This window comes from Erythrolamprus reginae, chromosome 1 (genome assembly GCF_031021105.1).
Source record: "Erythrolamprus reginae isolate rEryReg1 chromosome 1, rEryReg1.hap1, whole genome shotgun sequence".
Taxonomy (NCBI): Eukaryota; Metazoa; Chordata; class Lepidosauria; order Squamata; family Dipsadidae; genus Erythrolamprus; species Erythrolamprus reginae.
The window spans coordinates 218,666,310-218,690,510 of NC_091950.1; the positions used below are offsets into that span (position 1 = coordinate 218,666,310).

Sequence of the window (24,201 nt, forward strand, 5' to 3'; positions counted from 1 at the left end):
GCTTTTCAACTTCATGGAGAAGAACTTAACATGTGCATTTATTCAACCAGTAAGGCCATGAGTGGCACCTTGTTCTGGGAGAAGATGGCACTCTTTGTCTATGGGTTGACTATAGAGGGCTAAATGTATTGTGCATAGAAAATATCTATCCACTCCCCACCTCCTGAGATGAAGGACATGTTGGTGCATTTAATTTAAAGGAAACATTTTCATTACATTAGACTTGCAAAGAGCTTTCCACTGGGTTCAGATCAAGGAGGGTGACAAATAGAAAACTGTATTTAATTGTCCATTGTGATGTTTCCAATTCTGGGTGCTCCCTTTTGGTCTACAGGAGTGTCCCGCAGTGTTCATATTCAAATTTTTTTTCAACTTATTAGATTTGTATGCCACCCCTCTCCGAAGACTTGGGGCGGCTCACAACGATAAAAATATTATAATGGCACAAATCTAATATTAAAAATAACTAAAAACCCTATCATAATTAAAAAACCAAACAGCACATACCAAACATAAATTATAAGGAGCCTGGGGAAAAGATGTCTCAAATCCCCCATGCCTGGTGGTATAGGTGGGTCTTGAGTAGTTTACAGAAGACAAGGAGGGTGGGAGCAATTCTAATCTCCGGGGGGAGTTGATTCCAGAGGGCCGGGACCGCCACAGAGAAGGCTCTTCCCCTGGGGCCCGCCAGACGACATTGCTTAGTCGACGGGACCCAGAGAAGGCCAACTCTGTGGGGCCTTATCGGTCGCTGGGATTCGTGCGGTAGCAGGCGGTTCCGGAGGTACTCTGGTCCAATGCCATGTAGGGCTTTAAAGGTCATAACCAACACTTTGAATTGTGACCGGAAATTGATCGGCAGACAATGCAGGCCACGGAGTGTTGCAGATACGTGGGCGAATCTGGGAAGCCCCACGATGGCTCTCGCGGCAGCGTTCTGCACGATCTGGAGTTTCCGAACACTTTTCAAAGGTAGCCCTATGTAGAGAATGTTGCAGTAATCAAACCTCGAGGTGATGAGGGCATGAGTGACTGTGAGCAATGACTCCCTGTCCAAACAGGGCCGCAACTGGTGCACCAGGCGAACCTGGGCAAACGCCCTCCTCGCCACAGCCGAAAGATGATGTTCCAATGTCAGCTGTGGATCGAGGAGGACGCCCAAGTTGCACACCCTCTCTGAGGGGGTCAATAATTCCCCACCCCCAGGGTGATGGACGGACAGATGGAATTATCCTTGGGAGGCAAGACCCACAGCCACTCCGTCTTGTCTGGGTTGAGTTTGAGTTTGTTGACACCCATCCAGGCCCCAACAGCCTCCAGGCACCGGCACATCACTTCCACTGCTTCGTTGACTGGACATGGGGTGGAGATGTACAACTGGGTATCATCTGCATATTGATGATACCTCACCCCATGCCCTTGGATGATCTCACTCTTGGATGATCAAAGAGATGATACATGACTATTTGTACATGAGAATGTTGGTGTATTTGAGTGACATTGAGTGACACTGAAACTATACACTGAAACTATGGAGGAACGTATGAAATTGGTGTGGGCTTCCCATTGCCTGTTGCTGGCCAAAATGGAGCCTTCGTGGGCTGGATCTGCACCCGCAAGGCTCCATTCGGGCCTCTGGAAGCCTCTCCAGGCCTGTTACAGATCAAAATGAAACGTTTGTGAGCCACATCCACCCTTCCTTACCTTATTACCCATGCCTTTACTGTACTTTCTTTTCAAAGAGCTCAAGAAGAGGCTGACCCATGTGGCAGAGAAGCCGAACTCTTTCTTTCAGAAGCCCATGAAGCTATAAGAACATGAGATGTAAGGAAAACATCTTTCCCCATCAGAATAAAAGACCAGATTCTCTGCAATAAGAGCCTGCAGGCTTAGTTTGGGCCAAGTCTTGCTGGCAATAAGCAGCCTGCTGCTTGCGGATGACTGGCTAGTTCAAATGAGCAGCTTCAGGGATTGGGGCATGGCAATTAATCAACATAGTGAATGAATATAAATCTCTCAACCAAAGGTACTGCAGAACATATCTGTATGAAACTGCTCATAAAACTTTATCATACAAATTATTCTAATTTGAACAAAATTTCACATCAGAACAAAAAATACAATTAAAAAATGTAGAGGCTTATAATGCTTCCATTATTTGCAATACTAAAATAAAATCTAATACCTTGGGTGTGGTGCATCAGTCTTGTGCACAAAACACAGAAATCCTCTTTGGAAAAGAGAAAAACTCGTAAAAAACTATAAACTCATATTCCTGTTTTGTTTACTTTTGTATATACAAAAATTGCTTCCAATTCCCCACCTCAGGTCTGGCTTTGACAGCAGCTGAAAAAAGGAAGGCTCTGCATTCCAAAGACTTCTATCAGTTCAGCAGGTGGTTGAATAGCTTTGAGGTATTGGGTAAGAGGGAGGAAGAGCTGCAAAAAGACTGGATTTATAGCCCTTCTTGACATTCCATCCAGTAATTAAATGAAAACTATTTCTTCTGCTCCTCTAACAGGGACAATAAAGCTTTGCCAAGGAATTGATTCAAACTTTCCCGAAACAATATCTAAAATAACATCTCCCAGGGACAAACACATCATTCTCATCCCCCATGTAGTAGCACCCTCTATTTCTCTCTGCTGCATTTACACTATTACAGCCTTTGAGAAGAAGTTTTTGTCCTAATTTGTGTCAGTAACTGCATGTTGTGCCTGTTCAATGTGAATTGACTATGTAGCAATTGACCCATTTAACATTTCCTGACTGAACCATTTAGTTTTCTGCATCTATGAAGGTAACCCTAATGAAATCTGAATCTTTTTCAATCAAAGAGGAAAAAACCTAAAAAAGATAAACAGTTTCAAGGAGAACATTTAGACATGTTTAATCCTAATTTGCAGCCTAAAATGATATTCTGGCATTTGGAAACCAAGGAAGAATCCAAACTTTCCTCAAGGTTACAAGCCAATTGCTCTTCTCTGTGTCAACTACAAACTTTTAGAAAGATTTGTGTCAAACAGAATAGCCCTAGCAATTGAATCTGTAATCCCAGTAGAACAAACTGGATTTTGCCCCAAACTTGATTGTAGCAATCAAGACCTTGCACTAACTTCCTACCTGGAAAATGGATTCCAAAGGAAAATGAAAAATATCCTCCTTTTTTTGACCTGATAGCCTACAATACCATCTGGGGAGAAGTTTTCAAACTAATAAAGGTTATACAGTGGTACCTCGTCTTACGAATGCCTCTTCATACAAACTTTTCGAGATACGAACCCGGGGCTTAAGATTTGTTTGCCTGTTCTTAAGAACCATTTTCACCTTACGAACCCAAGTCTGGGTGTGTGCGCTCTCTTATTGCGCGTGTGCTCTCTTACTGCCACAGGGATTTCCCCTGCCTTGTGACTGCCACCGGTGGGATTTCCCATTTGCTTGCTGCCCCCGCCGTGATTCCCTGCCTCCTTTTGCTTGCACAGGCAGTCCTGAGGCGGAGAATCCCAGCTGTGGCAAGGACCTTACAGACCCCCTTATAAGACCCATGTGACCGGAAGGAAGAAGATTCCAAGCCAGAGGGGGAGATTAATCCATTGAGGAGGCCAATTCCTGCTCGGATGAATTCCTGCTCTTCTTATGCCTCTCCACACACACACCCCGCATTGGTATTTAGGGACTCCTTGAACTGGCAGGAAATGCCGGCGTTTGCGTTGCTTGGGCTGGCTGGATCCGATCTCCTGCGACTGGTTTTGATTAAAGAATGGGCACCGGGAGAAGCTCCAAGGTGCCCACTGCTGAGGAGCAGCCTGGGGTGTGTGTGTTTTAACCTGGCTGCTTTGGGCTTAGCAGTCACCGTGATTGGAGACCAGCAGCAAATGTGACTTTCCTTGGGCAATGGTTGCTCGGGGTGATGCTACTTCTGGCTGACCATCCATACACCGCACGGGCATGCTGCTTCAAGTAACAGCGGTCAGAACTAGGTGTGGGTGCTACAAACTAACTCTAGTGGCACCCACGGCTCTTTAAATTAGTCTAGATGTCCCTGGGTGGGGGTTAACCGGTACCTTGCCTGACTGCTGGATGGATTAGTCCAACTCCTCCTCTCCCCGAGATCTTGATTTTTCACTTAGACAAGAACCGCAATTTCCCAGCTCTAAAGAGAGCTGCTGAGGCAAGCCCTGAAAAGGGCTGTTGTAAAGGGCAGGAAATGAATTTAGATTAGGTCTAATTGAGAATTTAGCTTGAAAAAATTAAAATTAGGAATTCAGGAAATATTATAATTTGGTTAGGGATAAGTAGAAACTAGGAAAGTTTGAAATAGATTGAGCTAAACTGGAGGAGGGAAAAGGAAGCCAAGTTATCTACAATTGAAGGAAGGAACTGAGCCACGTCTATGCTCTCAAGGGATCGAGTCAGATTTGGGGCCTTCAGAGTGGATCCAAGTAAGCATTCAAATTGACTGACTCGATCCTCAAGATGATTGGTCAGATGATTGGTCAAGGACCTCCCCATTGTGAAGGCTGTTCTACCCCAGGATGGAGAAGCTACATAAAATATGTTTACTTTGTTTCAGGTAAGAAAGTAAGTTAAAGCTCTGCTTTTGTTCTCTAATTCTAGGATTTCCAAACTGAGACATAGAGCTATCTAACTTGGATTACATGAACAAGCAACTAGGGAAAAAAGCAATACAGTAGTACCCCTAGATACGAGCATAATTCGTTCCATAAGGGAGCTTGTATCTCGAGGCAACTTGTACCTGGAACAAGTTGTTTTTCCACTCCGAGATAACCAAAAGCAATGATTCTTGCGCCACCTAGTGGACGCTCGGCTCGTATCCCGAATTTCAGCTCGGAACTAGAATAGAAATGTTTCTTCCCTCATGGCTCGTATCTTGAAATACTCGCCTGTAGAGCAGCTCGTATCTAGAGGTACTACTGTAGTTTGGTTGTCTTCTGCAGTGTACAAATGAAAGAAAAACACAGGAAAGAGAATAGAAGCAAGAAGTTGGAGGTGGTGGTAAGGAAGCATTAAGTCATAGAGATTCCTTTGTAGCCCAATTCTTACTGTTACTGATAGTTTGCAGCAGCCTAAAATTACTGGCATAGCCATGGTAGTAGCCCCTTATAATATATTTCTCTAAGCATGAAACGTGAGGACGCTAAGCATGATTAGGATGCTGAGTTGATGATCAGCAAACTTCAGTTCAAGATCCAAAGGCTGCTGCATGATGCAGCGAGCTTCCGTCATTTACTGCAGCTCCTGCTAACTTAGAAATTCTAAAATATGTGAAAACTTACCAACAGGATCACATTTCCATCTTCCCCGACCTTGGCCAAAACATGTACAGTTCAGCATGTGTCCTTCTTCGTGACGTTTGTGAAAAGTTTGATTAACATCATATGTGATCCCATCCACTATACACTGATCTATTTCAAGAGAGATCATATCTATATCATTGGTTGTAACTTTGCACAGCTGCATATTTTTCTCCACTCGGTTTACCAATATCCCTCTGTCATATAAAGTATTTAAAAAGTTAATTACAATGAGTGTTTTCTATAAAATTTTGTATCCTTTATAATCTTTTAATAGATCTTGAGTCACTAATATTTATTTCTTCCTCAAAGATGAAATGACTAGTCACTCCAACCCATACCACATGTAAGTAAGCTGGCTACAAATACCTACAGTATATCATAATTCAATTCACTCTTTAGGTTAAATTATGCCTTGTTTAATAATGATTATTTAATGAATAAACCATAATTATATGGTGTTAACCCATAAATCTACTTTACAGAATCATAGGCTACAAATAACAATGATTCTATTCACATATCTTATTATGTCCTTTAATTGGTTTTGGCTCTGTTTGTGCATAATTTCCATGACATATGAACCTAATCTGAGATTTAGACTCAATAAATAAGATTTGTCACAAAGGCTTTGCTTAGTCTCTGAGTCAGTGATAGTGAACCTTTTTTTCCTCGAGTGCCGAAAGAGTGTGTGTGCCTGCTATCGCACATGCGTGAGTACCCACACCCATAATTCAAAAATGCAGAGGTGGGGCTTCCCATGGAGGGGAGCCTCAGGGGAATCCCACCAGCGCGAAAACAGGTGCTTCAGCTGGCAAAAGGGGTGAATTTTGGGCTTGCATGCATTAATCGCTCTTCCATTGATTCCTATGGGAAACATTGTTTCGTCTTATGAACTTTTCACCTTACAAACCTCATCCTGGAACCAATTAAGTTCATAAGACAAGGTATCACTGTACAGTGATCCCCCGGGTATTGCGATCCCGATCATTGCGAAACGGCTATATGGCGATTTTTGAACCCGGAAGTAAAAACACCATCTGCGCATGCGCGCCCTTTTTTCTATGGGCACGCATGCGTAGATGGCGCCCGGCAGATCAGCTGCTGGGCGGCTTCCCTGGGTCTTCCCCCTCTTGCTGGCGGGAGGGCGAGCGGCGGGCATCAGCGAGGAGTTTCCCCACCGCCCACGCAAACTCCTCGCTGCCGCTCGCCCGCCCTTCGCCCGCCCACGCCGTTCGCTCGCGCTGCTTCCCAGCTGAGTCCTGAAGCGAATTGGCTTCAGGACTCAGCTGGGAAGCGGCGCGAGCGAACGGCTTGTCCGCCGCCTGCCTGCCCGCGCGCCCGCGGCTCGCCCGCCCTTCGCCCGCCCACGCCGTTCGCTCGCGCCGCTTCCCAGCGGAGTCCTGAAGCGAATTGGCTTCAGGACTCAGCTGGGAAGCGGCGCGACTGAGCGGCGCGAGCAAACGGCTTGTCCGCCGCCTGCCTGCCCGCGCGCCCGCTGCTCGCCCGCCCTTCACCCGCCCACGCCGTTCGCTCGCGCCGCTTCCCAGCTGAGTCCTGAAGCGAATTGGCTTCAGGACTCAGCTGGGAAGCGGCGCGAGGCGAACGGCTTGTCCGCCGCCTGCCTGCCCGCGCGCCCGCGGCTCGCCCGCCCTTCGCCCGCCCACGCCGTTCGCTCGCGCCGCTTCCCAGCGGAGTCCTGAAGCGAATTGGCTTCAGGACTCAGCTGGGAAGCGGCGCGACTGAGCGGCGCGAGCAAACGGCTTGTCCGCCGCCTGCCTGCCCGCGCGCCCGCTGCTCGCCCGCCCTTCACCCCGCCCACGCCGTTCGCTCGCGCCGCTTCCCAGCTGAGTCCTGAAGCGAATTGGCTTCAGGACTCAGCTGGGAAGCGGCGCGAGCGAGCGGCGGGGGCTGGCGAAGGCGCTTCCCAGCTGATTCCCCTTCCCAGGAACCCCAATCTTCGGCTCCTCGCTAGTGCTGCGAAAGTAAAAACACCATCTGCGCATGCGCAGATGGTGTTTTTACTTCCGCAGCGCTACTTCGCGAAAACCCGATCATTGCTAGGGGTCATGGAACGGAACCCTCGCAATGATCGGGGGATCACTATATATCACATTATGAACAACAACAAACTAAACCAAAAATACCTCTGATCTGGGAATATGCAATGCAAGTCCATTCTCCACGTCCATTTCCCACACAAGTGCATCTCATCATATGGCCCATATCATGCTGTTTGTCCCACTGATCTCCCACACGATACATAACACCCTCATTTGTCGTACAAATTTCTTCATGAGCTAGTAAACATATAAAAATGAATTAGACTTATTTTGATTATTACATGCTTCTTGTCATGAAAATAACAATATTGACTCTTAGGAATTTTATTTGTTCCGTACTTATTTTATATCAATACTAACAGTTTTCATTTTCTTCTGAGCACTTCAAATATGAATCTCCACTTGAACCTTGTATTTTGAATATGTGTTAAATAGATTTTCACAAATTTTATTTTCATATTAAAATTGTAAAATCTGAGGGTAATTTTTATATGCCACAACTAATTGTATATACAAGGTGAGTGAATATTTATATCAAATCATTGATATTGTGTCTTAACAGACATATGAGCAATATACCTGCCATGGGACAAAATCCAAACTTTTGATCAACATCATAGTTTGAGGTAGTTCCACACCACTTCATGTTATCTCTTCGTCCTTCAGCAGTACAATCAGTGTAATTCCGATTATTATAAAGGAAAGGAAAGTGACACAGGGCACCATTGGAATTTCCACCACGTGTCTGAACCAATACTGCAAGAAAACAATTGTTATTCAAAAAAATACTGTAACTTAACTACATGCCAATTACTTTACTACCTGTTGCCAAGTATACCATACTCATGAATATTATTTCTGAATAATTTATAACTGAATAATAATAACTTTATTGCAATCATTTTTCTTTTGACAAATGGGAAATCACCATTTAAAGAAAATACAATTAAAACATCAAGAAATGACAAAAAGAAACAATAATGAAGTAGCAATCTTTGCCATTTTTATGTGAACTATTGAGAATATAAAATGTGGAAGTTTTTTTTAACTGATCAACTATCTTTAAAAAATGAGATGTTTTCAGGTTTTTGATTATAAATGTAAGCTGGGAACATCTTTATAAAGAAGTTCCAAACAAGTTAAGACACATATCAGAGTCAGTTCATCTTGAAATTTCCATCAACTCAAGAGCTGCACCAGCCTTTGAATGTCAAGGATTGCATTCCTAAGTGGTCACAAACAGGCCCTATTTGATTAGAGAGCCTTCAGGAAAGTTAAGAGTTGAAATGGGTTTTAAGTATCTATAAGGCTTAAAACATCCATTTTATTTCTTCTCATTCCTTCTCACCTTGGGAAAAAAGGGTTCAATGGCTTTTCTCTATCCACTTTGTGACACTTAGCCTCTCATACTTCTGTCTTGGTTCCAAAATGTATAAAGCAGTTGCAAGCAGTGTTCCCTCTAATTTTTTGGGGGGGTGGGCAGAAAAGTATAGTGTCTGAGCGGCAGTCCCTTCGGGACTGGGCGGCACAGAAATAATAAATAAATAAATAATAAAATAAAATAAAATAAAAATAAAATAATAAACAAACAAACAAACAAATAAAAAACCCACCCTGTTTTGCCTCAGAGAATTTCAAAATAAAATACTGTACTGTGTGTCTATAACAGTGAGCTCATAATAGGGCAACTCTATCAATATCAAAATGCCACTTAAATAGTTGAGCTAGTTTCAAACTAGATTTTGATTTTCTTTCTCTCTTCCTTACTCCCATTCTTTTTCTTTCTCTTTTCCTTCCTCTCTTTTTTCTATCTGTTTCTCTCTCTTCCTCTCTCTCTCCTTCCCTCTCGGCTTCTGGGCAGGTTTGGAAAACTCTGAGTGGATGATGATTTTTAAGTGAGCGATTGCTCACTGCTCAGCTTAGAGGGAACTATGGTTGCAAGTCAATAGCTTGTCTATATAGTAGCTCTTTGCCAAAAATTCAAACCAGTTTTATTCTACCATGTCTAAATCAATCTCATAAAAAACTTCAAAACTGAAATAATCTACTATCAAGAAAGTATGGGCAGCAAAAGGGAGCTCCAGAATGATGGTGTCATAGTGACAATGCTGGCCTAGAACCCAAGAAATAATGAGTTCTTAGGCAGGAAAGCCATCTGGGCGACTTTGGGCTAGTCCTCCTCTCTGAGCCTAACCTAACTCTCATAGCATGGTTTTAGTAGGAGATCAAATTATACACAGAAGCAGAATTATTATATATGTTCACCACATATCTAGTCATATTTGATTTTATCAAAATATATAAAATAAAAAACATCTAATAACAACAATAATAATAAAGAACAATCTACTCCAATAAGCTCAAAAATCACAAGCTTTCTGAAAATCTTGTTATAAATAGAAACCTCTGGCACAGTCGGGGGGGGAGGGTTGAGAAATTGTGAGGCAGAATTTAACTGTTTAATTTAACTGTATTTTCAGATTATCTCTGCAAGAATTGCCATGGCAATAACAGAATAATATTGTTCCCATCCTTTAAGATCAAAAATTAAAGTAAGGTAAATAGTCAAAGCTTTTGGTATGTTTCTTTTATATAATGGTATAAAAATCTTTAAATTATTTGGCAATTTCTTTTTAAATAAAATAATATTGAATTATTAAACTACACAAATTAATATGTTTTAAAGCATGTGTTCCTCTATATCTTGCAGGGTAAAAAGCCACAGTAGCCCCTTGCTAGTTCTTAGGGCTGCCATATATGGCAACCTGGCTGTGAATTCCAGCTCGAGTCAGAGCATTGCAGTCATCAAATTCAAAAGACCTCTTTCCTTCTAGCCTAATATAGATATTTGACTTCTATCTTTAAAAAAAAAAAGAGGAAGAAATGCCAGCCAAACACAGACAGAAAACCAAAGACACAGACTACTAGCTTTATTTCTATTTAATTCACTTCCTCCTCACAAATATAAGAGGACATCCAGGTCAACAAACTATTTTCATCTTTCAACATCTCTGCATGCTGCATGCATTTCATTGGATTAGTTAATGGGACGAAAGCAAAACAATTGTTGGCAAACCCCTAACACTGATTACCATCAGTTATTCCTTGGCTAAAAATTGCAAAACTAACTCCAACCCATTGTTATGATTTCATTTCTGCATGCAACAAAAACAAAAATGATTTCAGATTCTTGGAAAGAGTCCATCACTTAGAAACAACTACTTAGAATAGGAGCAGAAAACTACTTTTATTCAGAGGGTCAAATTAATTTATGGTATGTTAAAAACCATACTGCTAAAGTGGGCATGCTCAGAATAAAGATGAGCAGGAGCAGAACAGAAACAGTGTGATAATAACATTTTACAAAGTAAGAAATAATTAAAATAAATATTCTGCCTCAGGCAATAGTCAAGTAGATCTTTTCACGACATCCAGGGAAAGCTTGCAATGTGGCATACAATATTACTGATTTTCATGTTACCTGATAAGATATCTGTAGAGAATTGTATCCATTGTTATTTAGTTAAGCTATGGTAGCCTCTTGACATAAATCTTGTTTTCTTAGGCTAAACCCATTTCATGTATTGCACTGAATAGACTTTCTAATTGATTTATGTTTGACTTCTGTATTCCCTCTTACACTTTCCTAGTTCTCAAGACTTTCTTCACATCGTTTATCCAGTGCAGATCCATCTCTCCTATTCCCAGCCCAGCTTTTTAAAAAGGCATGTTAATCATACTCAGCAAAAGAATACTAAGTTATAATTAATATATTTTGTACTTCCATGACCACACTTTCCCAGCTAAAATCTGCAACTTATTTCTCCCCAAGGTATTTTTTTTCTTGAAAAAGTTTACCATTTTGCTCTGTACAAAAGGAGTAGCTCTTATCCTGGTCAAAGTTGGAGGTTGTACTGCACCAGAGATTCCCATCATGACGTCCTTCGGAAGTGCATGAATAGAAAGTCCTTCCATTATATGTGAATGGGAAAATGCAGGGGTCTCCATTGGAATTGCCACCATAAGTTTGGGTCACAGCTTTAAAACATAGAATACCATTATAATTATATAATAATTTTGTGTTATTTGGTTTCAGAAAAATATTTAATATTTAGCATTTATATAAAAATGTGCATTATAGTGAAACTTCAGTTTTTCAAACCAATGGGATTATGGTCCCTGTCTTTGAAAACATGAAGTATGTCATTTCAGTAACTGACATAGATTGAACAATGTATCACACAAATGATGCAAATTATATTGTTGTTGTTAGTCACGAAGTCGTGTCCGATCCATCGTGAACCCATGATCCAGGTCTTCCTGTTCTCCCCCCGGAGTCCATTTAAGCTCACACCGACTGCTTCAGTGACTTCATCCAGCCATCTTGTTTTCTGTCATCCCCTTCTTTCTTTTGCCCTCAATTGTTCCCAGCATTAAGCTCTTCCCCTTCTCATTAGGTAGGAAATTATATCACTTGCATTAATTTACATCATTTATATGATCATTTCATTACACAAATAAAAAATACAGTGGAAATTGATATCAAAGTCTGTTGTAGTAAAAAAAAAAATCACTCTGTGTGTGTGTATGTGTAAAGGTGTGGGTGTAGCTGTAGAGAGGGTTGTCAAAGTTCTGGTTGGTTTTGGAAGGAGGAAGATAACAGTATGCCAAAACTGACCACACTAAACTATCTTCCCTTCAAATCCATTGAGATCATGCCTTTATAGGTTTAATTGTATGACTCATTACATACCATATTTTTCAGTGTATAATATGCACCGGTTTATAACACGCCCCTTGATTTTTGGAGAGGGGCGGCACACAAATCTAATAAATTATTATTATTATTATTATTATTATATATTATTATTATTATTATTAATTTACTTATTTATTTTTAGAGGAGGAAAACAAGAAAAAAAGCATTCTGAACCAAATGGTGAAATATTTTATTGTTTAATAAAATATCAGTGTAGCAGAATACTTTTTACAACCATGTATACTTTTTAAAACCATGTACAGTGGTACCTTAAGATACGAACTTAATTGGTGCCGGGGGGAGGTTCATAAGACGAAAGGTTCGTAAGACGAAACATTGTTTCCCATAGGAAACAATGTAAAGTCAATTAATCCGTGCAACCAAAAAAACCCCTGCAAAAAAACGGCTTTTGCGGCTGTTTTAAAAGGTGACAGCCGGCCTGGGGGGCTTCCCAGCACAGGGTTCGGGGGTGCTGGGAAGCCCCCCAGGCCGGCTGTCACCTTTTAAAAGAGCCGCGCCGCTTCCCAGCTGTCTCCTGAAGCCGAACGCGGAAGTTCGGCTTTGGTGTTTGGCGTTCGGAGACAGCTGGGAACCCAGCGGTCTCCCGAACGCCGAAACCGGAAGGGGCAAGGTGGGGGGGGAGAACGGGAGGCTCAGCATTCCGTCAGTCGCAGCGCTGGCTGTCAACTTTTCTTTTTAGCACTGGGGAGGCAAGTCAGCTCCTGCCCAGTGCTAAAAAGAAAAGTTGACAGCCAGCGCTGCGGCTGACGGAATGCTGAGCTTCCCGTTCTCTCTCCGCCCCCTTGCCCCTTCGCCCCCCTGTGTTCCTAGGAGAAGTGCTGGTGAGGAGCAGAAGGTCTGTCTTGCCTCAATCCCCAGCACTTCTCCTAGGAACACAGGGAGGCGAAGGGGCGAGCGGGGGGGAGAGAGAACGGGAGGCTCAGGAAGGGAGCTCGGGAAGGAGCCCACGGTCAGTCAGCTGCGGGCGGGAGGAAGGCGATTGTTCCGCTGCCGCCAGCATGGCCTGGCTGGCAGCGGAAGATGTAACGGAGCCCACGGGGGATTCGCCTTCCTCCCACCCGCAGCCGACTGATCGTGGGCTCCTTCGCAACCTCGGAGAGCTTCCAGGGCATGAAAGCTCACGAAAACCAGGAAGCTCTCCGAGGTTGCGAAGGAGCCCACGATCAGTCTCGGCTGCGGGCGGGAGGAAAGCGAATGTCACAGGGCTCGGCTCGGCTCCCCCCCTTACCAGCGCCGCCGCGGAACGCTCCATTCTGTTCCCTGCCGGCCCGATTGAGCGGCCGGCGGTCTCCATTCAGGGAACAGAATGGAGCCTTCCGCGGCGGGGCTGGTAAGGGGGGAAGCCGAGGGGGGAGCCGAGCCCAGCCCCGTGGCATTCGCTTTCCTCCCGCCCGCAGCTGACTGATCGTGGGCTCCTTCGCAACCTCGGAGAGCTTCCTGGTTTTCGTGAGCTTTCATGTCCTGGAAGCTCTCCGAGGTTGCGAAGGAGCCCACGATCAGTCTCGGCTGCGGCCGGGAGGAAAGCGAATGTCACAGAGCTGGGCTCGGCTCCCCCCCTTACCAGCCCTGCCGCGGAACGCTCCATTCTGTTCCCTGCCGGCCCGATTGAGCGGCCGGCGGTCTCCATTCAGCGCTGGCTGTCAACTTTTCTTTTTAGCACTGGGGAGGCAAGTCAGCTCCTGCCCAGTGCTAAAAAGAAAAGTTGACAGCCAGCGCTGCAGCTGACGGAATGCTGAGCTTCCCGTTTTCTCTCCGCCCCCTCGTCCCTTCGCCCCCCTGTGATCCTAGGAGAAGTGCTGGTGAGGAGCAGAAGGTCTGTCTTGCCTCAATCCCCAGCATTTCTCCTAGGAACACAGGGAGGCGAAGGGGCGAGGGGGGGGGAGAGAACGGGAGGCTCAGGAAGGGAGCTCGGGAAGGAACCCACGGTCAGTCGGCTGCGGGCGGGAGGAAGGCGATTGTTCCGCTGCCGCCAGCATGGCCTGGCTGGCAGCGGAAGATGTAACGGAGCCCACGGGGGATTCGCCTTCCTCCCACCCGCAGCCGACTGATCGTGGGCTCCTTCGCAACCTCGGAGAGCTTCCAGGGCATGAAAGCTCACGAAAACCAGGAAGCTCTCCGAGGTTGCGAAGGAGCCCACGATCAGTCGGCTGCGGGCAGGAGGAAAGCGAATGCCACGGGGCTGGGCTCGGCTCCCCCCCTCCCCCGCAACCTCGGAGAGCTTCCAGGGCATGAAAGCTCACGAAAACCAGGAAGCTCTCCGAGGTTGCGAAGGAGCCCACGATCAGTCTCGGCTGCGGGCGGGAGGAAAGCAAATGTCACGGGGCTGGGCTTGGCTCCCCCCCTTACCAGCCCCGCCGCGGAACGCTCCATTCTGTTCCCTGCCGGCCCGATTGAGCGGCCGGCGGTCTCCATTCAGGGAACAGAATGGAGCCTTCCGCGGCGGGATTGGTAAGGGGGGGAGCCGAGCCCAGCCCCGTGGCATTCGCTTTCCTCCCGCCCGCAGCTGACTGATCGTGGGCTCCTTCGCAACCTCGGAGAGCTTCCTGGTTTTCGTGAGCTTTCATGTCCTGGAAGCTCTCCGAGGTTGCGAAGGAGCCCACGATCAGTCTCGGCTGCGGCCGGGAGGAAAGCGAATGTCACGGGGCTGGGCTCGGCTCCCCCCCCTTACCAGCGCCGCCGCGGAACGCTCCATTCTGTTCCCTGACGTCCCGATTGAGCGGCCGGCGGTCTCCATTCAGGGAACAGAATGGAGCCTTCCGCGGCGAGGCTGGTAAGGGGGGAAGCCAAGGGGGGAGCCGAGCCCAGCCCCGTGGCATTCGCTTTCCTCCCGCCCGCAGCTGACTGATCGTGGGCTCCTTCGCAACCTTGGAGAGCTTCCTGGTTTTCGTGAGCTTTCATGTCCTGGAAGCTCTCCGAGGTTGCGAAGGAGCCCACGATCAGTCTCGGCTGCGAGCGGGAGGAAAGCGAATGTCACGGGGCTGGGCTCGGCTCCCCCCCTTACCAGCCCCGCCGCGGAACGCTCCATTCTGTTCCCTGTCGGCCCGATTGAGCGGCCGGCGGTCTCCATTCAGGGAACAGAATGGAGCCTTCCGCGGCGGGGCTGGTAAGGGGGGAAGCCGAGGGGGGAGCCAAGCCCAGCCCCGTGGCATTCGCTTTCCTCCCGCCAGCCCCTCAAGTTGGATGCACCCTCGCTGGCCCGCTCGGCCGCGCCTCCTCGCCCGCCGCCCGCCCAGGATGCAGACCTGCTGCCTCGCCCCACGCCCGCCGATCCTGCGCCTCCTGCTTTCCCCCCCCAGCCAAAAATACAAAGGCTGTCAGCCGCCGCCCGCGGAGCAATGGGAAGCTGAAGCCGCCGGCGGTTTCAGACTCCCTTTGCTCCAGGATGCTCTGCCCTGCCTGTCAGACCGTCTTTGTGTTTTTCGCTGGGGGGGGAGAGCAGGAGGACCTTCCTGACTCCCTCCCCCAGCGCCGGACCTCCTGCCCTCTCTCCCAGAGAAAACCCCAAAGTGGCCTCCCGAACCCGGAAAGAAGCCCCGCCGCCGGCTGTCACCTTTTAAAACAGCCGGGCGGCTTTCCAGCAGCCTCCGAACGCCGAACCCGGAAGTTCGGGTTTGGCGTTCGTAACACGAAAAAAGTTTGTAGGAAGAGGCAATTTTTTTCTGAACCCCGGGTTCGTATCACGAGTTGTTCGTAAGACGAGGGGTTCGTATCTTGAGGTACCACTGTATACTTTTTAAAACTATATACAGTGGTACCTCATCTTACGAACTTAATTCATTCTGTGACAAGGTTCGTAAGTAGAAAAGTTCGTAAGATGAAACAATGTTTCCCATAGGAATCAATGTAAAAGTGAATAATGCGTGCAATCCCAAAACTCACCCCTTTTGCCTTGCGCCACTGGGAATCCCCACCTCCGGACTTCCATTGCCAGGCAAAGCGCCCCTTCTTGCGCTGCTGGGATTCCCCTGAGGCTCCCCTCGCTGGGAAACCCCACCTCTGGACTTCTGTTGCCAGCCGAAGTGCCCATTCTTGCACTGCTGGGATTTCCCTGAGGGGAATCCCAGCGATGGGAGCCTTAGGGAAATCCCAGCAGCGCAAGAACAGACGCTTCAGCTGGCAACAGAAGTTATATTGCACGTAGAGCAATGGAAAAATCCTGCAAAGACTTAGGGCTTGGAAAACATTCTTCTTTGCAGAGAGCAACAGTGAAAGTGCTTGCAAGCAGGTAAAAGTTGGGAACATCGTTAGCACTTGGTTAGGGCTGGAAAGAAACATTTGGAGCAAATAGAGAATTAAAAAAATCAAAGGCAGGGTTTGGAATACATTCTTGGCAGAGATTAACAATGAAAGAGCTTGCAAGTGGTAATAGCTGGGAACATCGTTAGCACCTGGTTAGGGCTAGAAAGAAACTTACTCAGAGCAAGTTAGAGTAATGAAACAAACTGTAAAAACTTAGGGTTTGAAAACATTCTTCACAGAGAGAAACAATGAAAGAGCCTGCAAGGCCTGCGTCTTATACACGAAAACTACGGTAATCGTGTACAAATGATGCTAATCACTTGTTTTTCGCAGTAGTGACCTTCAGCCCAGCTTACACTAATCAGTTAGGAACATGCATTATCATAGGGTAAATGATTGAAACATCTTTTATATGCCAATAAATATTTAAAAATATGCCCTACCTGTTTCCTGGCAGCTGATTCCATTGCCCAAACAAGTACAAAGCATATGCTGGTTTCCCTGTGCCTTAAGCCACTGCATTCCCAAAATATACACCATACCACTGTCAGTTACACAATGCCCAGAAGGAGCAGGTTGGGGCTGAGGTTGGTAGAGTGCAGTTCGTACATCTGTGATAGTTGCAGATCCACTGCCTGCATATAAAAAAAATATTGATGTTTTGCAACAGTCAGTAATAAATACCATCTGTCTGTCTGTCTGTCTGTCTATTTATCGTATCACTTGATCAAGATTGATTACTTTTACCCTGTTTTTAATATTTATTTATTTATTTATTTATTCGACTTCTATGCCGCCCAATCCCGAAGAACTCAGGGTGGCTTACAATAAAATATAAAAATGCAGCTAACAATAAAAACAAGTCTAATATAAATTAAAACAATAACCTCAGTAAAAACTCACAACTCAGCAGAACTCATTCATTCTTGACCAATCAACACAACGTACCATTCAATATGATTTTGCCATGAAAGATGTAAATTCATGGCCACCAGGCCTGCCGGCAAAGCCAGGTCTTCATAGCCATTCGGAAGGCCAACAATGTTGGAGAAGTACGGACATCGGGGGCGGGGGAGTTGGTTCCAAACAGTCGGGGCGACTACAGACAAGGCCCTCCCTTGTGGGCCTGCCAACCTGCATTGCTTAGTCAACAGGACCTGGAGAAGGCCAGCCCTGTGCTATCTTATTGGTTTCTGGGAGGCATATGGCAGGAGATGGTCCCATAAATAGTCTGGCCCTAAGCCATGTAGGGCTTTATAGCTAATAACCAACACCTTGAATTGTGACCAGAGACTAATCAGTAGCCAGTGCAGCTCGCAGAGCGTAGGTGTTATATAGGTATACTGAAGTACACCCATGAGAGCTCGCAGGATTATCTGCAGACTCCAAATACTCTTCAAGGATATCCCCATGTAGAGCATGTTGCAACAGTCAAGATGGGAGATGATGAGGGCCTGAGTGACTGTGCATAAAGCCTCCTGATCCAGAAAAGGCCATAACTGGTACACCAGGCAAACTTGGGCAAAGATCCCCCTGGCTACAGCCAAGAGGTGGTGATCAAGGTTCAGCTGTGGATCCAGGAGGACACCCAAGTTGCGGACCTTATCTGAGGGGACCAAAGTTTTCCTCCCCAGAACAATGGATGGATGGTTAGACTGGTCATTAGGACTGAAACCCCAATTGAAATGATGAAAAGAATAATGATTTTACTCCAGGAATTTAAAGATCAATCGGGTCTTTCAAGTTAATATAGAGAAATCAGAGATAATTTGTTTAAATACAGGTCCTAAAGAGCAAATTGAGATACGAAAAGTGTCAGAATTGAAATTAGGATGTAAAAAAATGAAATATCTAGGAGTTTGGCTGTTAAAAAATCCTAATAAAATTGCGATGGTTAATTATAACTCAATATGGAAGAGACTTCAAAAGGAGATAAAAAAACTGGAAGAAAAAAGGTTTAGAAGAATGGCAAAGATTAGAGCCCTCCAAGGTTGAGAAGAATGGCAAAGATTAGAGCCCTTAAAATGATGATTATTCCAAAAATGATGTATTTATTTCAAGTTTTACCAGGTACCTTTCCTGGGGCAAAACTGAGGGAATGGGATAGTAAACTAAACTTTTGGATTGAAGGAAACAAAAGACCTAGAATAAGGAAAAGATGGCTGTTTGCCCACGAGAAAGAGGGGGGTGGGGAAGCCCGAGCTTAGAGTTATACAGAGAAGCATTTCAAATAGAAAGATTAATGGAACTACAGTTATGGGGGGAAAAGAAGTGGGTGAAATTGGAAAAGGAAATCAATAATATAAATAGTAAGGAGTTATTATTTAAAAAATGGAGTAAAATAGAAATTAATAATAATCTAAATTGAAAGCAGTTTTAGAAATATGGCTTAAATGGCAGGGGAAATTGGGAATTAGAAATTCAAAATTATCAACGTTACATGTATTGAATACAGGTAATGACGTTAGCTTAAGCAGAATTATAAAAGAATTAAATAGTAAAGGGATAATGAGAATTGAACAATTATATGAGAAGGACGAAAGAGTTAGTAGAACTTGGCTGGAATGGTGGCTGGGTCAACAGAAATGGCTGCAGATTAATGCAATATGTAAATATTTAAATAAAAATGAGAATAAAGAAGCTTTCTTGAGAGAAGAAAATTGCTTAGAGAAAATATTAAAAGAAAAGATTAATGATACAAAAGCACAAGCTAGTAATATATACAGAATGTTATCGCAAGTGGAAGAGGGAGTAATAAAAGGCTTGACAAGATGCTGGCAAAATGATTTACAAATAGACGAAAGTGAAATGAAAGAAATAGTAGAAAATATATATAAGATTAAGAATACAAGAGTTAAAGAGATGAGAAGAAAATTTTACATAAATGGTATTATACACCAGCACAACTTGCACACTTCCAGGGGAAAGTGAAAGGTAATTGTTGGCATGGTTGCCAAAAGAAAGGAATCTTCATGCATATGTTCTGGGATAGTGTTGAAGTTCAGAAATTTTGGAAGGAAGTGAAGGAGGAAATAAATAAAATGTTAAATTATAAGTGGATAATTACAAAAGAAATAGCGATATTAATTAAACAAAGAATTAAGAGATTTTAAAGAAATAAAAACTGGAGCACTAGAAAGCGCTCAAGCAGTAGTGGTATTGGGTTGGAAAGAGTCTATAAAATGGACATTACAGAACTGGTACTGGTACATGGTGGGTCACATTCACTTTGAAATCATGGAAATAAGATTAAACAACTTTGATGAAAATAAATTGGAGAAGCTGATGGTACGATGGAATAAGGTGAAAGGTTATATGCTGAGTAGAATCTGTGACGAAAATGTGAAAAATAAACTCCAATCACTGTTTTAATAATAACAAATGCAAAGTAGAGCTAAGGAATATATATATGTATATATATGTATATGTATATGTGTATATATATATAGAATACCAAGGTATCTATGAAATCCCTTGCAAAACATGTGCAGCCACATACATTGGACAAACTAACCGAAGAGTGAGCCAGCGCATGGCAGAACATATGAATGCAGTCAAGAAACAGGAGAAGACCTCCTCCCTTGTCCAGCACATTAAAAGAACAGGGCACGAAATTGACTTTGAAAAAACTAAATTACTCCACAAAACAGAGAATTTATATAAAAGAATCTCTCTAGAAGCTATTGAAATTGAAAAAAGATCCTTTTGTTTAAATAAACGGGATGATACCTCACGTCTGCCAGAGATTTGGAAACCAGCCTTAAACAAAATAAAAACTTCATTATAATCAATATGTCAATCCTTTAATTATTATGATTTTAGAATTTTATATTTGGAAATCAGACTTAAACAAAACACTTCATAATCTTCATACCATTCCTTCTATAACCATGATTACACCAACCAATCAGATCACGGAAGCATAGTCACCCAATCTATTTGCTACATTCAAAGCAAATCTCCACCCCCACACTACATGCTAAGAAGGAATGTCAGTTGCTAATATTCATTTGCAAAAACACAGAGATTGGAACTCCAGCCTGATGATGGTAAATGTGATTTTACCGAAACGTCGCATAGACATGCAAAACATTACACAGGGCAAAACCCGAACTCAGAACAATCTACATATATATATATATATATATACCGTATTTTTCGCTCTATAAGACGCACCTGCTGATAAGACGCACCTAGATTTTAGAGGAGGAAAATAGAAAATAGAAAAAAAATATTGGCGGGGCTTGGCGGCGGGCAGGACGCGCGAGGGAGCGAGTGATCCGGCGTGTGATGGCGTTGGGGTGCGGAAAAACTGTTCTCGTGTCTAGTACTCTTGTTGTGCTGAGCTCTATTGCTTATATATGGAAAGAAGAACAAACGTCCCACAGTCCTCCAACCCAACCAGCCGGCAGCTGAGTCGGGCTGCCCGGGAAGGCGAGCAGTGCGCGGTAGGCGCGGGGACGGGGACAGGGGGGGGGGAATCGTCTGAACGTGCTGGAAAGCCCCCCAGGCCGGCTGCGATCTTTTAAAACAGCCGCGCCGCTTCCCAGCTGACTCCTGAAGCGCGGAAGTTCGCCTTTGGCTTTTGGCTTCAGGAGTCAGCTGGAAAGCGGCACAGCTGTTTTAAAAGCGGCGCGGCTGTTTTAAAAGATCGCAGCTGGCCTGGGGGGCTTCCCAGCACCCCCCCGAACCCGGGTTGGGGGTTTGGGGGGGGTGCTGGAAAGATCGCAGCCGGCCTGGGGGGCTTTCCAGCACGTTCAGACGATTTCCCCCCCCTGTCCCCGTCCCCGCGCCTACCGCGCACCGCTCGCCTTCCCGGGCAGCCCGACTCAGCTGCCGGCTGGTTGGGTTGGAGGACTGTGGGACGTTTGTTCTTCTTTCCATATATAAGCAATAGAGCTCACCCCAGTGGAGATGTATAGTTAGCCACGCAGTCATGAATTTGAAATGGGCAGCTATGGCTACTATGGCTAAATGGACAGACATAATCTTGATAGTCTCCTGAGTCACATAATCTTTTGTAGTTAAATTATGGTAATGTGCAACTTTGAAATTTCCAACATTAATACTGTACTGCGTTTACCATTTTGACTGGAATCAAAATGGTTATCCAAATTGTCTTCCCAATATCCTGGCAAAGATGAATTTCTACTGGGCGTGCAACAATACTTTTGCTCTCAGATTATCAGACGGTAACAAAACATTTACCCTCATGTTAATAAGTAAATGAACTTATCTTACAACCCACTGCACAGTGAAAGAATCCAATTTTACTTGGAAGATCCAGCCTCTAATCTAATTTCTGCATATAATACACAGGTGGCAATGGAAGGAAGGTGTTCTGGATCTCCATCATTGGTTCCACTGCCAAATTACTTAGTTAGGATATTTTTCAGAATGTTCCACTGGAATCTGCGTTCCTGTAACTTAAATCTATATTAAGAAAAAGCCTTTTTTCTTTGTAGCTGATTTCTGGGGTGGGATTTTTTTAAAAAAAATCAGAGGGCAACCTTTGGATTTAAAATACGTTTAGATTAATGAACATTCTTTTTCACTGAAAAGCCCATTAAACTGTTCTATTGGATTATATTAATGGTCACACATCTATTCTGCAGTTCATCAAAACGGATTCCACATTATTGCCAAGATGCTTCCCCTATTATTGATAGCACATTCCATTCTGTGGGTAACTGAATCTGCACTTATCATTCCAAAGGACTAAATCAAGAAGCCTGCCAAATAGAAAGAAGTTTTGTGATGCTAGCAATTTTAGATGTGGGAATTTTTTGTCAGACTTCATTAGTTTTTAATTATATTGGCATTGTAATTGTTTTATAGATTACATTCAGTTATCTTCAGATTCGAACACAGTTTGAATACTTTAAAGTTGAATGTATGATTTCCCAGGGTAAATTTTATTTTATTTATTTTTAAATATTTTTTATTTACATATAATTAACACAGACACACAAATTATACACAAAAAACCCCAAAGATACATCCCCTCCCCCAAACTGGCTGTCTCTTCGACAGCCGCCTTCTGTACTCTTTTTCGGTAGTGTTACCATTGGTTTTTTCAATAATGCATAATCTATATCAATATATTAAACTGTATTTAAGTTGTTATTCTGTAATTTGTGGAAACATAGCAGTTAGAGAAAAAAGAAGTTCTATTTGAATCTTTTTAAAAAATTGTTAACTTAATTTGTTAATTAATCATGCAGCACTACTGATATTTGTTCTTTGGTCCAACCATATATAAAAATCTTTCCATATCTGATAGTATTTTGTGTTTTCCTGTTCTTTTAGCTCCAATGTTAATTTATCTGCTTCTGCACAGTCCGATCATTAGGCATTGATTCATTTTTCCAAAATTGAGCTATGGTTATTCTTGTTGCTGTTATTAGGTGTTGAGTCAAATTTCATATTTTTTTCCATAATACCAAATAAAAATATTTCCAGTCTCATTTCTAATTTAATATTGATCATTTCTTTTATCCATTTTTGTAATTTACACCAAATTTCCTTAACTTGCGGACAGGTCCACCACATGTGGAAGTAGGAACCACGTTTCTCCCATTTCCAGCAATTGGGTTTGAGATTTGCATACATCTTGGCTAGTCTAGCTGAGGGCATATGCCACCTATAGAACATTTTAATTGCATTTTCTTTGTAAGAGGTAGATCTGGTCATTTTATAGTTTGTATGCCACATTTTTTCCCATTGATCTAATTGTATGGAGTGTCCGATATTCTTTGCGCAGGCTATCATGTTGCCTTTGACAATTTCTTCTAGGTTATTATGTTGTAACGATAGTTTATATGTACTGTAATGGTAATTGCTTTTTTGTTTGATCCTAGTAAGATTTTGTCTAGTGGTAGATCTTTTTTCTTGATTCCGTATTTTTCTTTATCTATCCGTAATCTGGATTTTATTTGATTGTAGGGCCACCAGTCTATTTTAATTCCTTCTTCTTTTAGCTGTGCTAATGGTTTGAGATTTGTCTCTTTATCTAACACTTGTAAATATTTTACCATTTTCTCTAGACGTATTGTATTTGGGAAGGTTAATGCCTCCATACTTGAAAACCATAATGGTATTTTGGTATAAAATTATTTCTTTATTATGTTCCAGGTGTCTAATAATGATTTCCTGATCAAGTGTTGTTTAAAATATGAGTGTAGTAGACTTGTTGTCCAAGATAAAACTATTCCAGCCAGTTTGTATATCGTGGCCTTCGAATGCTAACAGTCTTACATTTTTAAGTTGTATCCATTCTTTTATCCATACTAAAACTGCTGCTTGGTAATATATTCTGAAGTCAAGTAATCCCAGTCCACCTTGCTTCTGACTGTCTTGCATCCATTTGAGTCTAATTCTTGGCTTTTTATTTTGCCATATTAATTTAGATATTAATTATTCTAAATTTTTGAAAAAGGTTCTTTTGAATTTAATTGGGATCATTTGAAAAAGATATAAAAATTTGGGTAGTATGGACATTTTGACTGCCGCAATTCTTCCTAATAGTGAAATTGGAAGCTTAGCCCAAGTTTCTAGTTGTAGTTTTGTTTTATTTATTAACTGATCATAATTATCCTCTTTTATAGTATTGCATTTAGGTGACATATTTGTTCCTAAATATTTAATTCTTTCTGTAATTTCCAAATCTAATTCTCTGGCCAAGTTTACTTTGTCTTTCGTTATCATATTTTTGGTCATAATTTTGGTTTTGGATTTATTAATTTTAAATCCTGCTAAGACTCCATATCTGTTTAATTCTTCCATTAGTTTTGGGCCCGCTTGG

The 24,201-nt window shown here is 43.4% G+C and overlaps 1 protein-coding gene across 5 annotated transcripts in view; it reads right to left on the reverse strand.

Annotated features, from left to right (window-relative positions):
- FN1 (fibronectin 1) overlaps positions 1-24,201 on the reverse strand; it is a 175,640-nt gene that overhangs the window by 132,422 nt on the left and 19,017 nt on the right. For all 5 annotated transcript variants that reach the window (XM_070732223.1, XM_070732226.1, XM_070732225.1 and 2 more), the window contains exons 8-12: positions 16,841-17,032; positions 11,237-11,416; positions 7,958-8,134; positions 7,463-7,615; positions 5,298-5,426 (exon numbers count right to left, since the gene is read on the reverse strand). In XM_070732223.1, the coding sequence (XP_070588324.1) occupies positions 5,298-5,426; positions 7,463-7,615; positions 7,958-8,134; positions 11,237-11,416; positions 16,841-17,032 (831 nt within the window). The remainder of the gene's footprint in view (positions 1-5,297; positions 5,427-7,462; positions 7,616-7,957; positions 8,135-11,236; positions 11,417-16,840; positions 17,033-24,201) is intronic.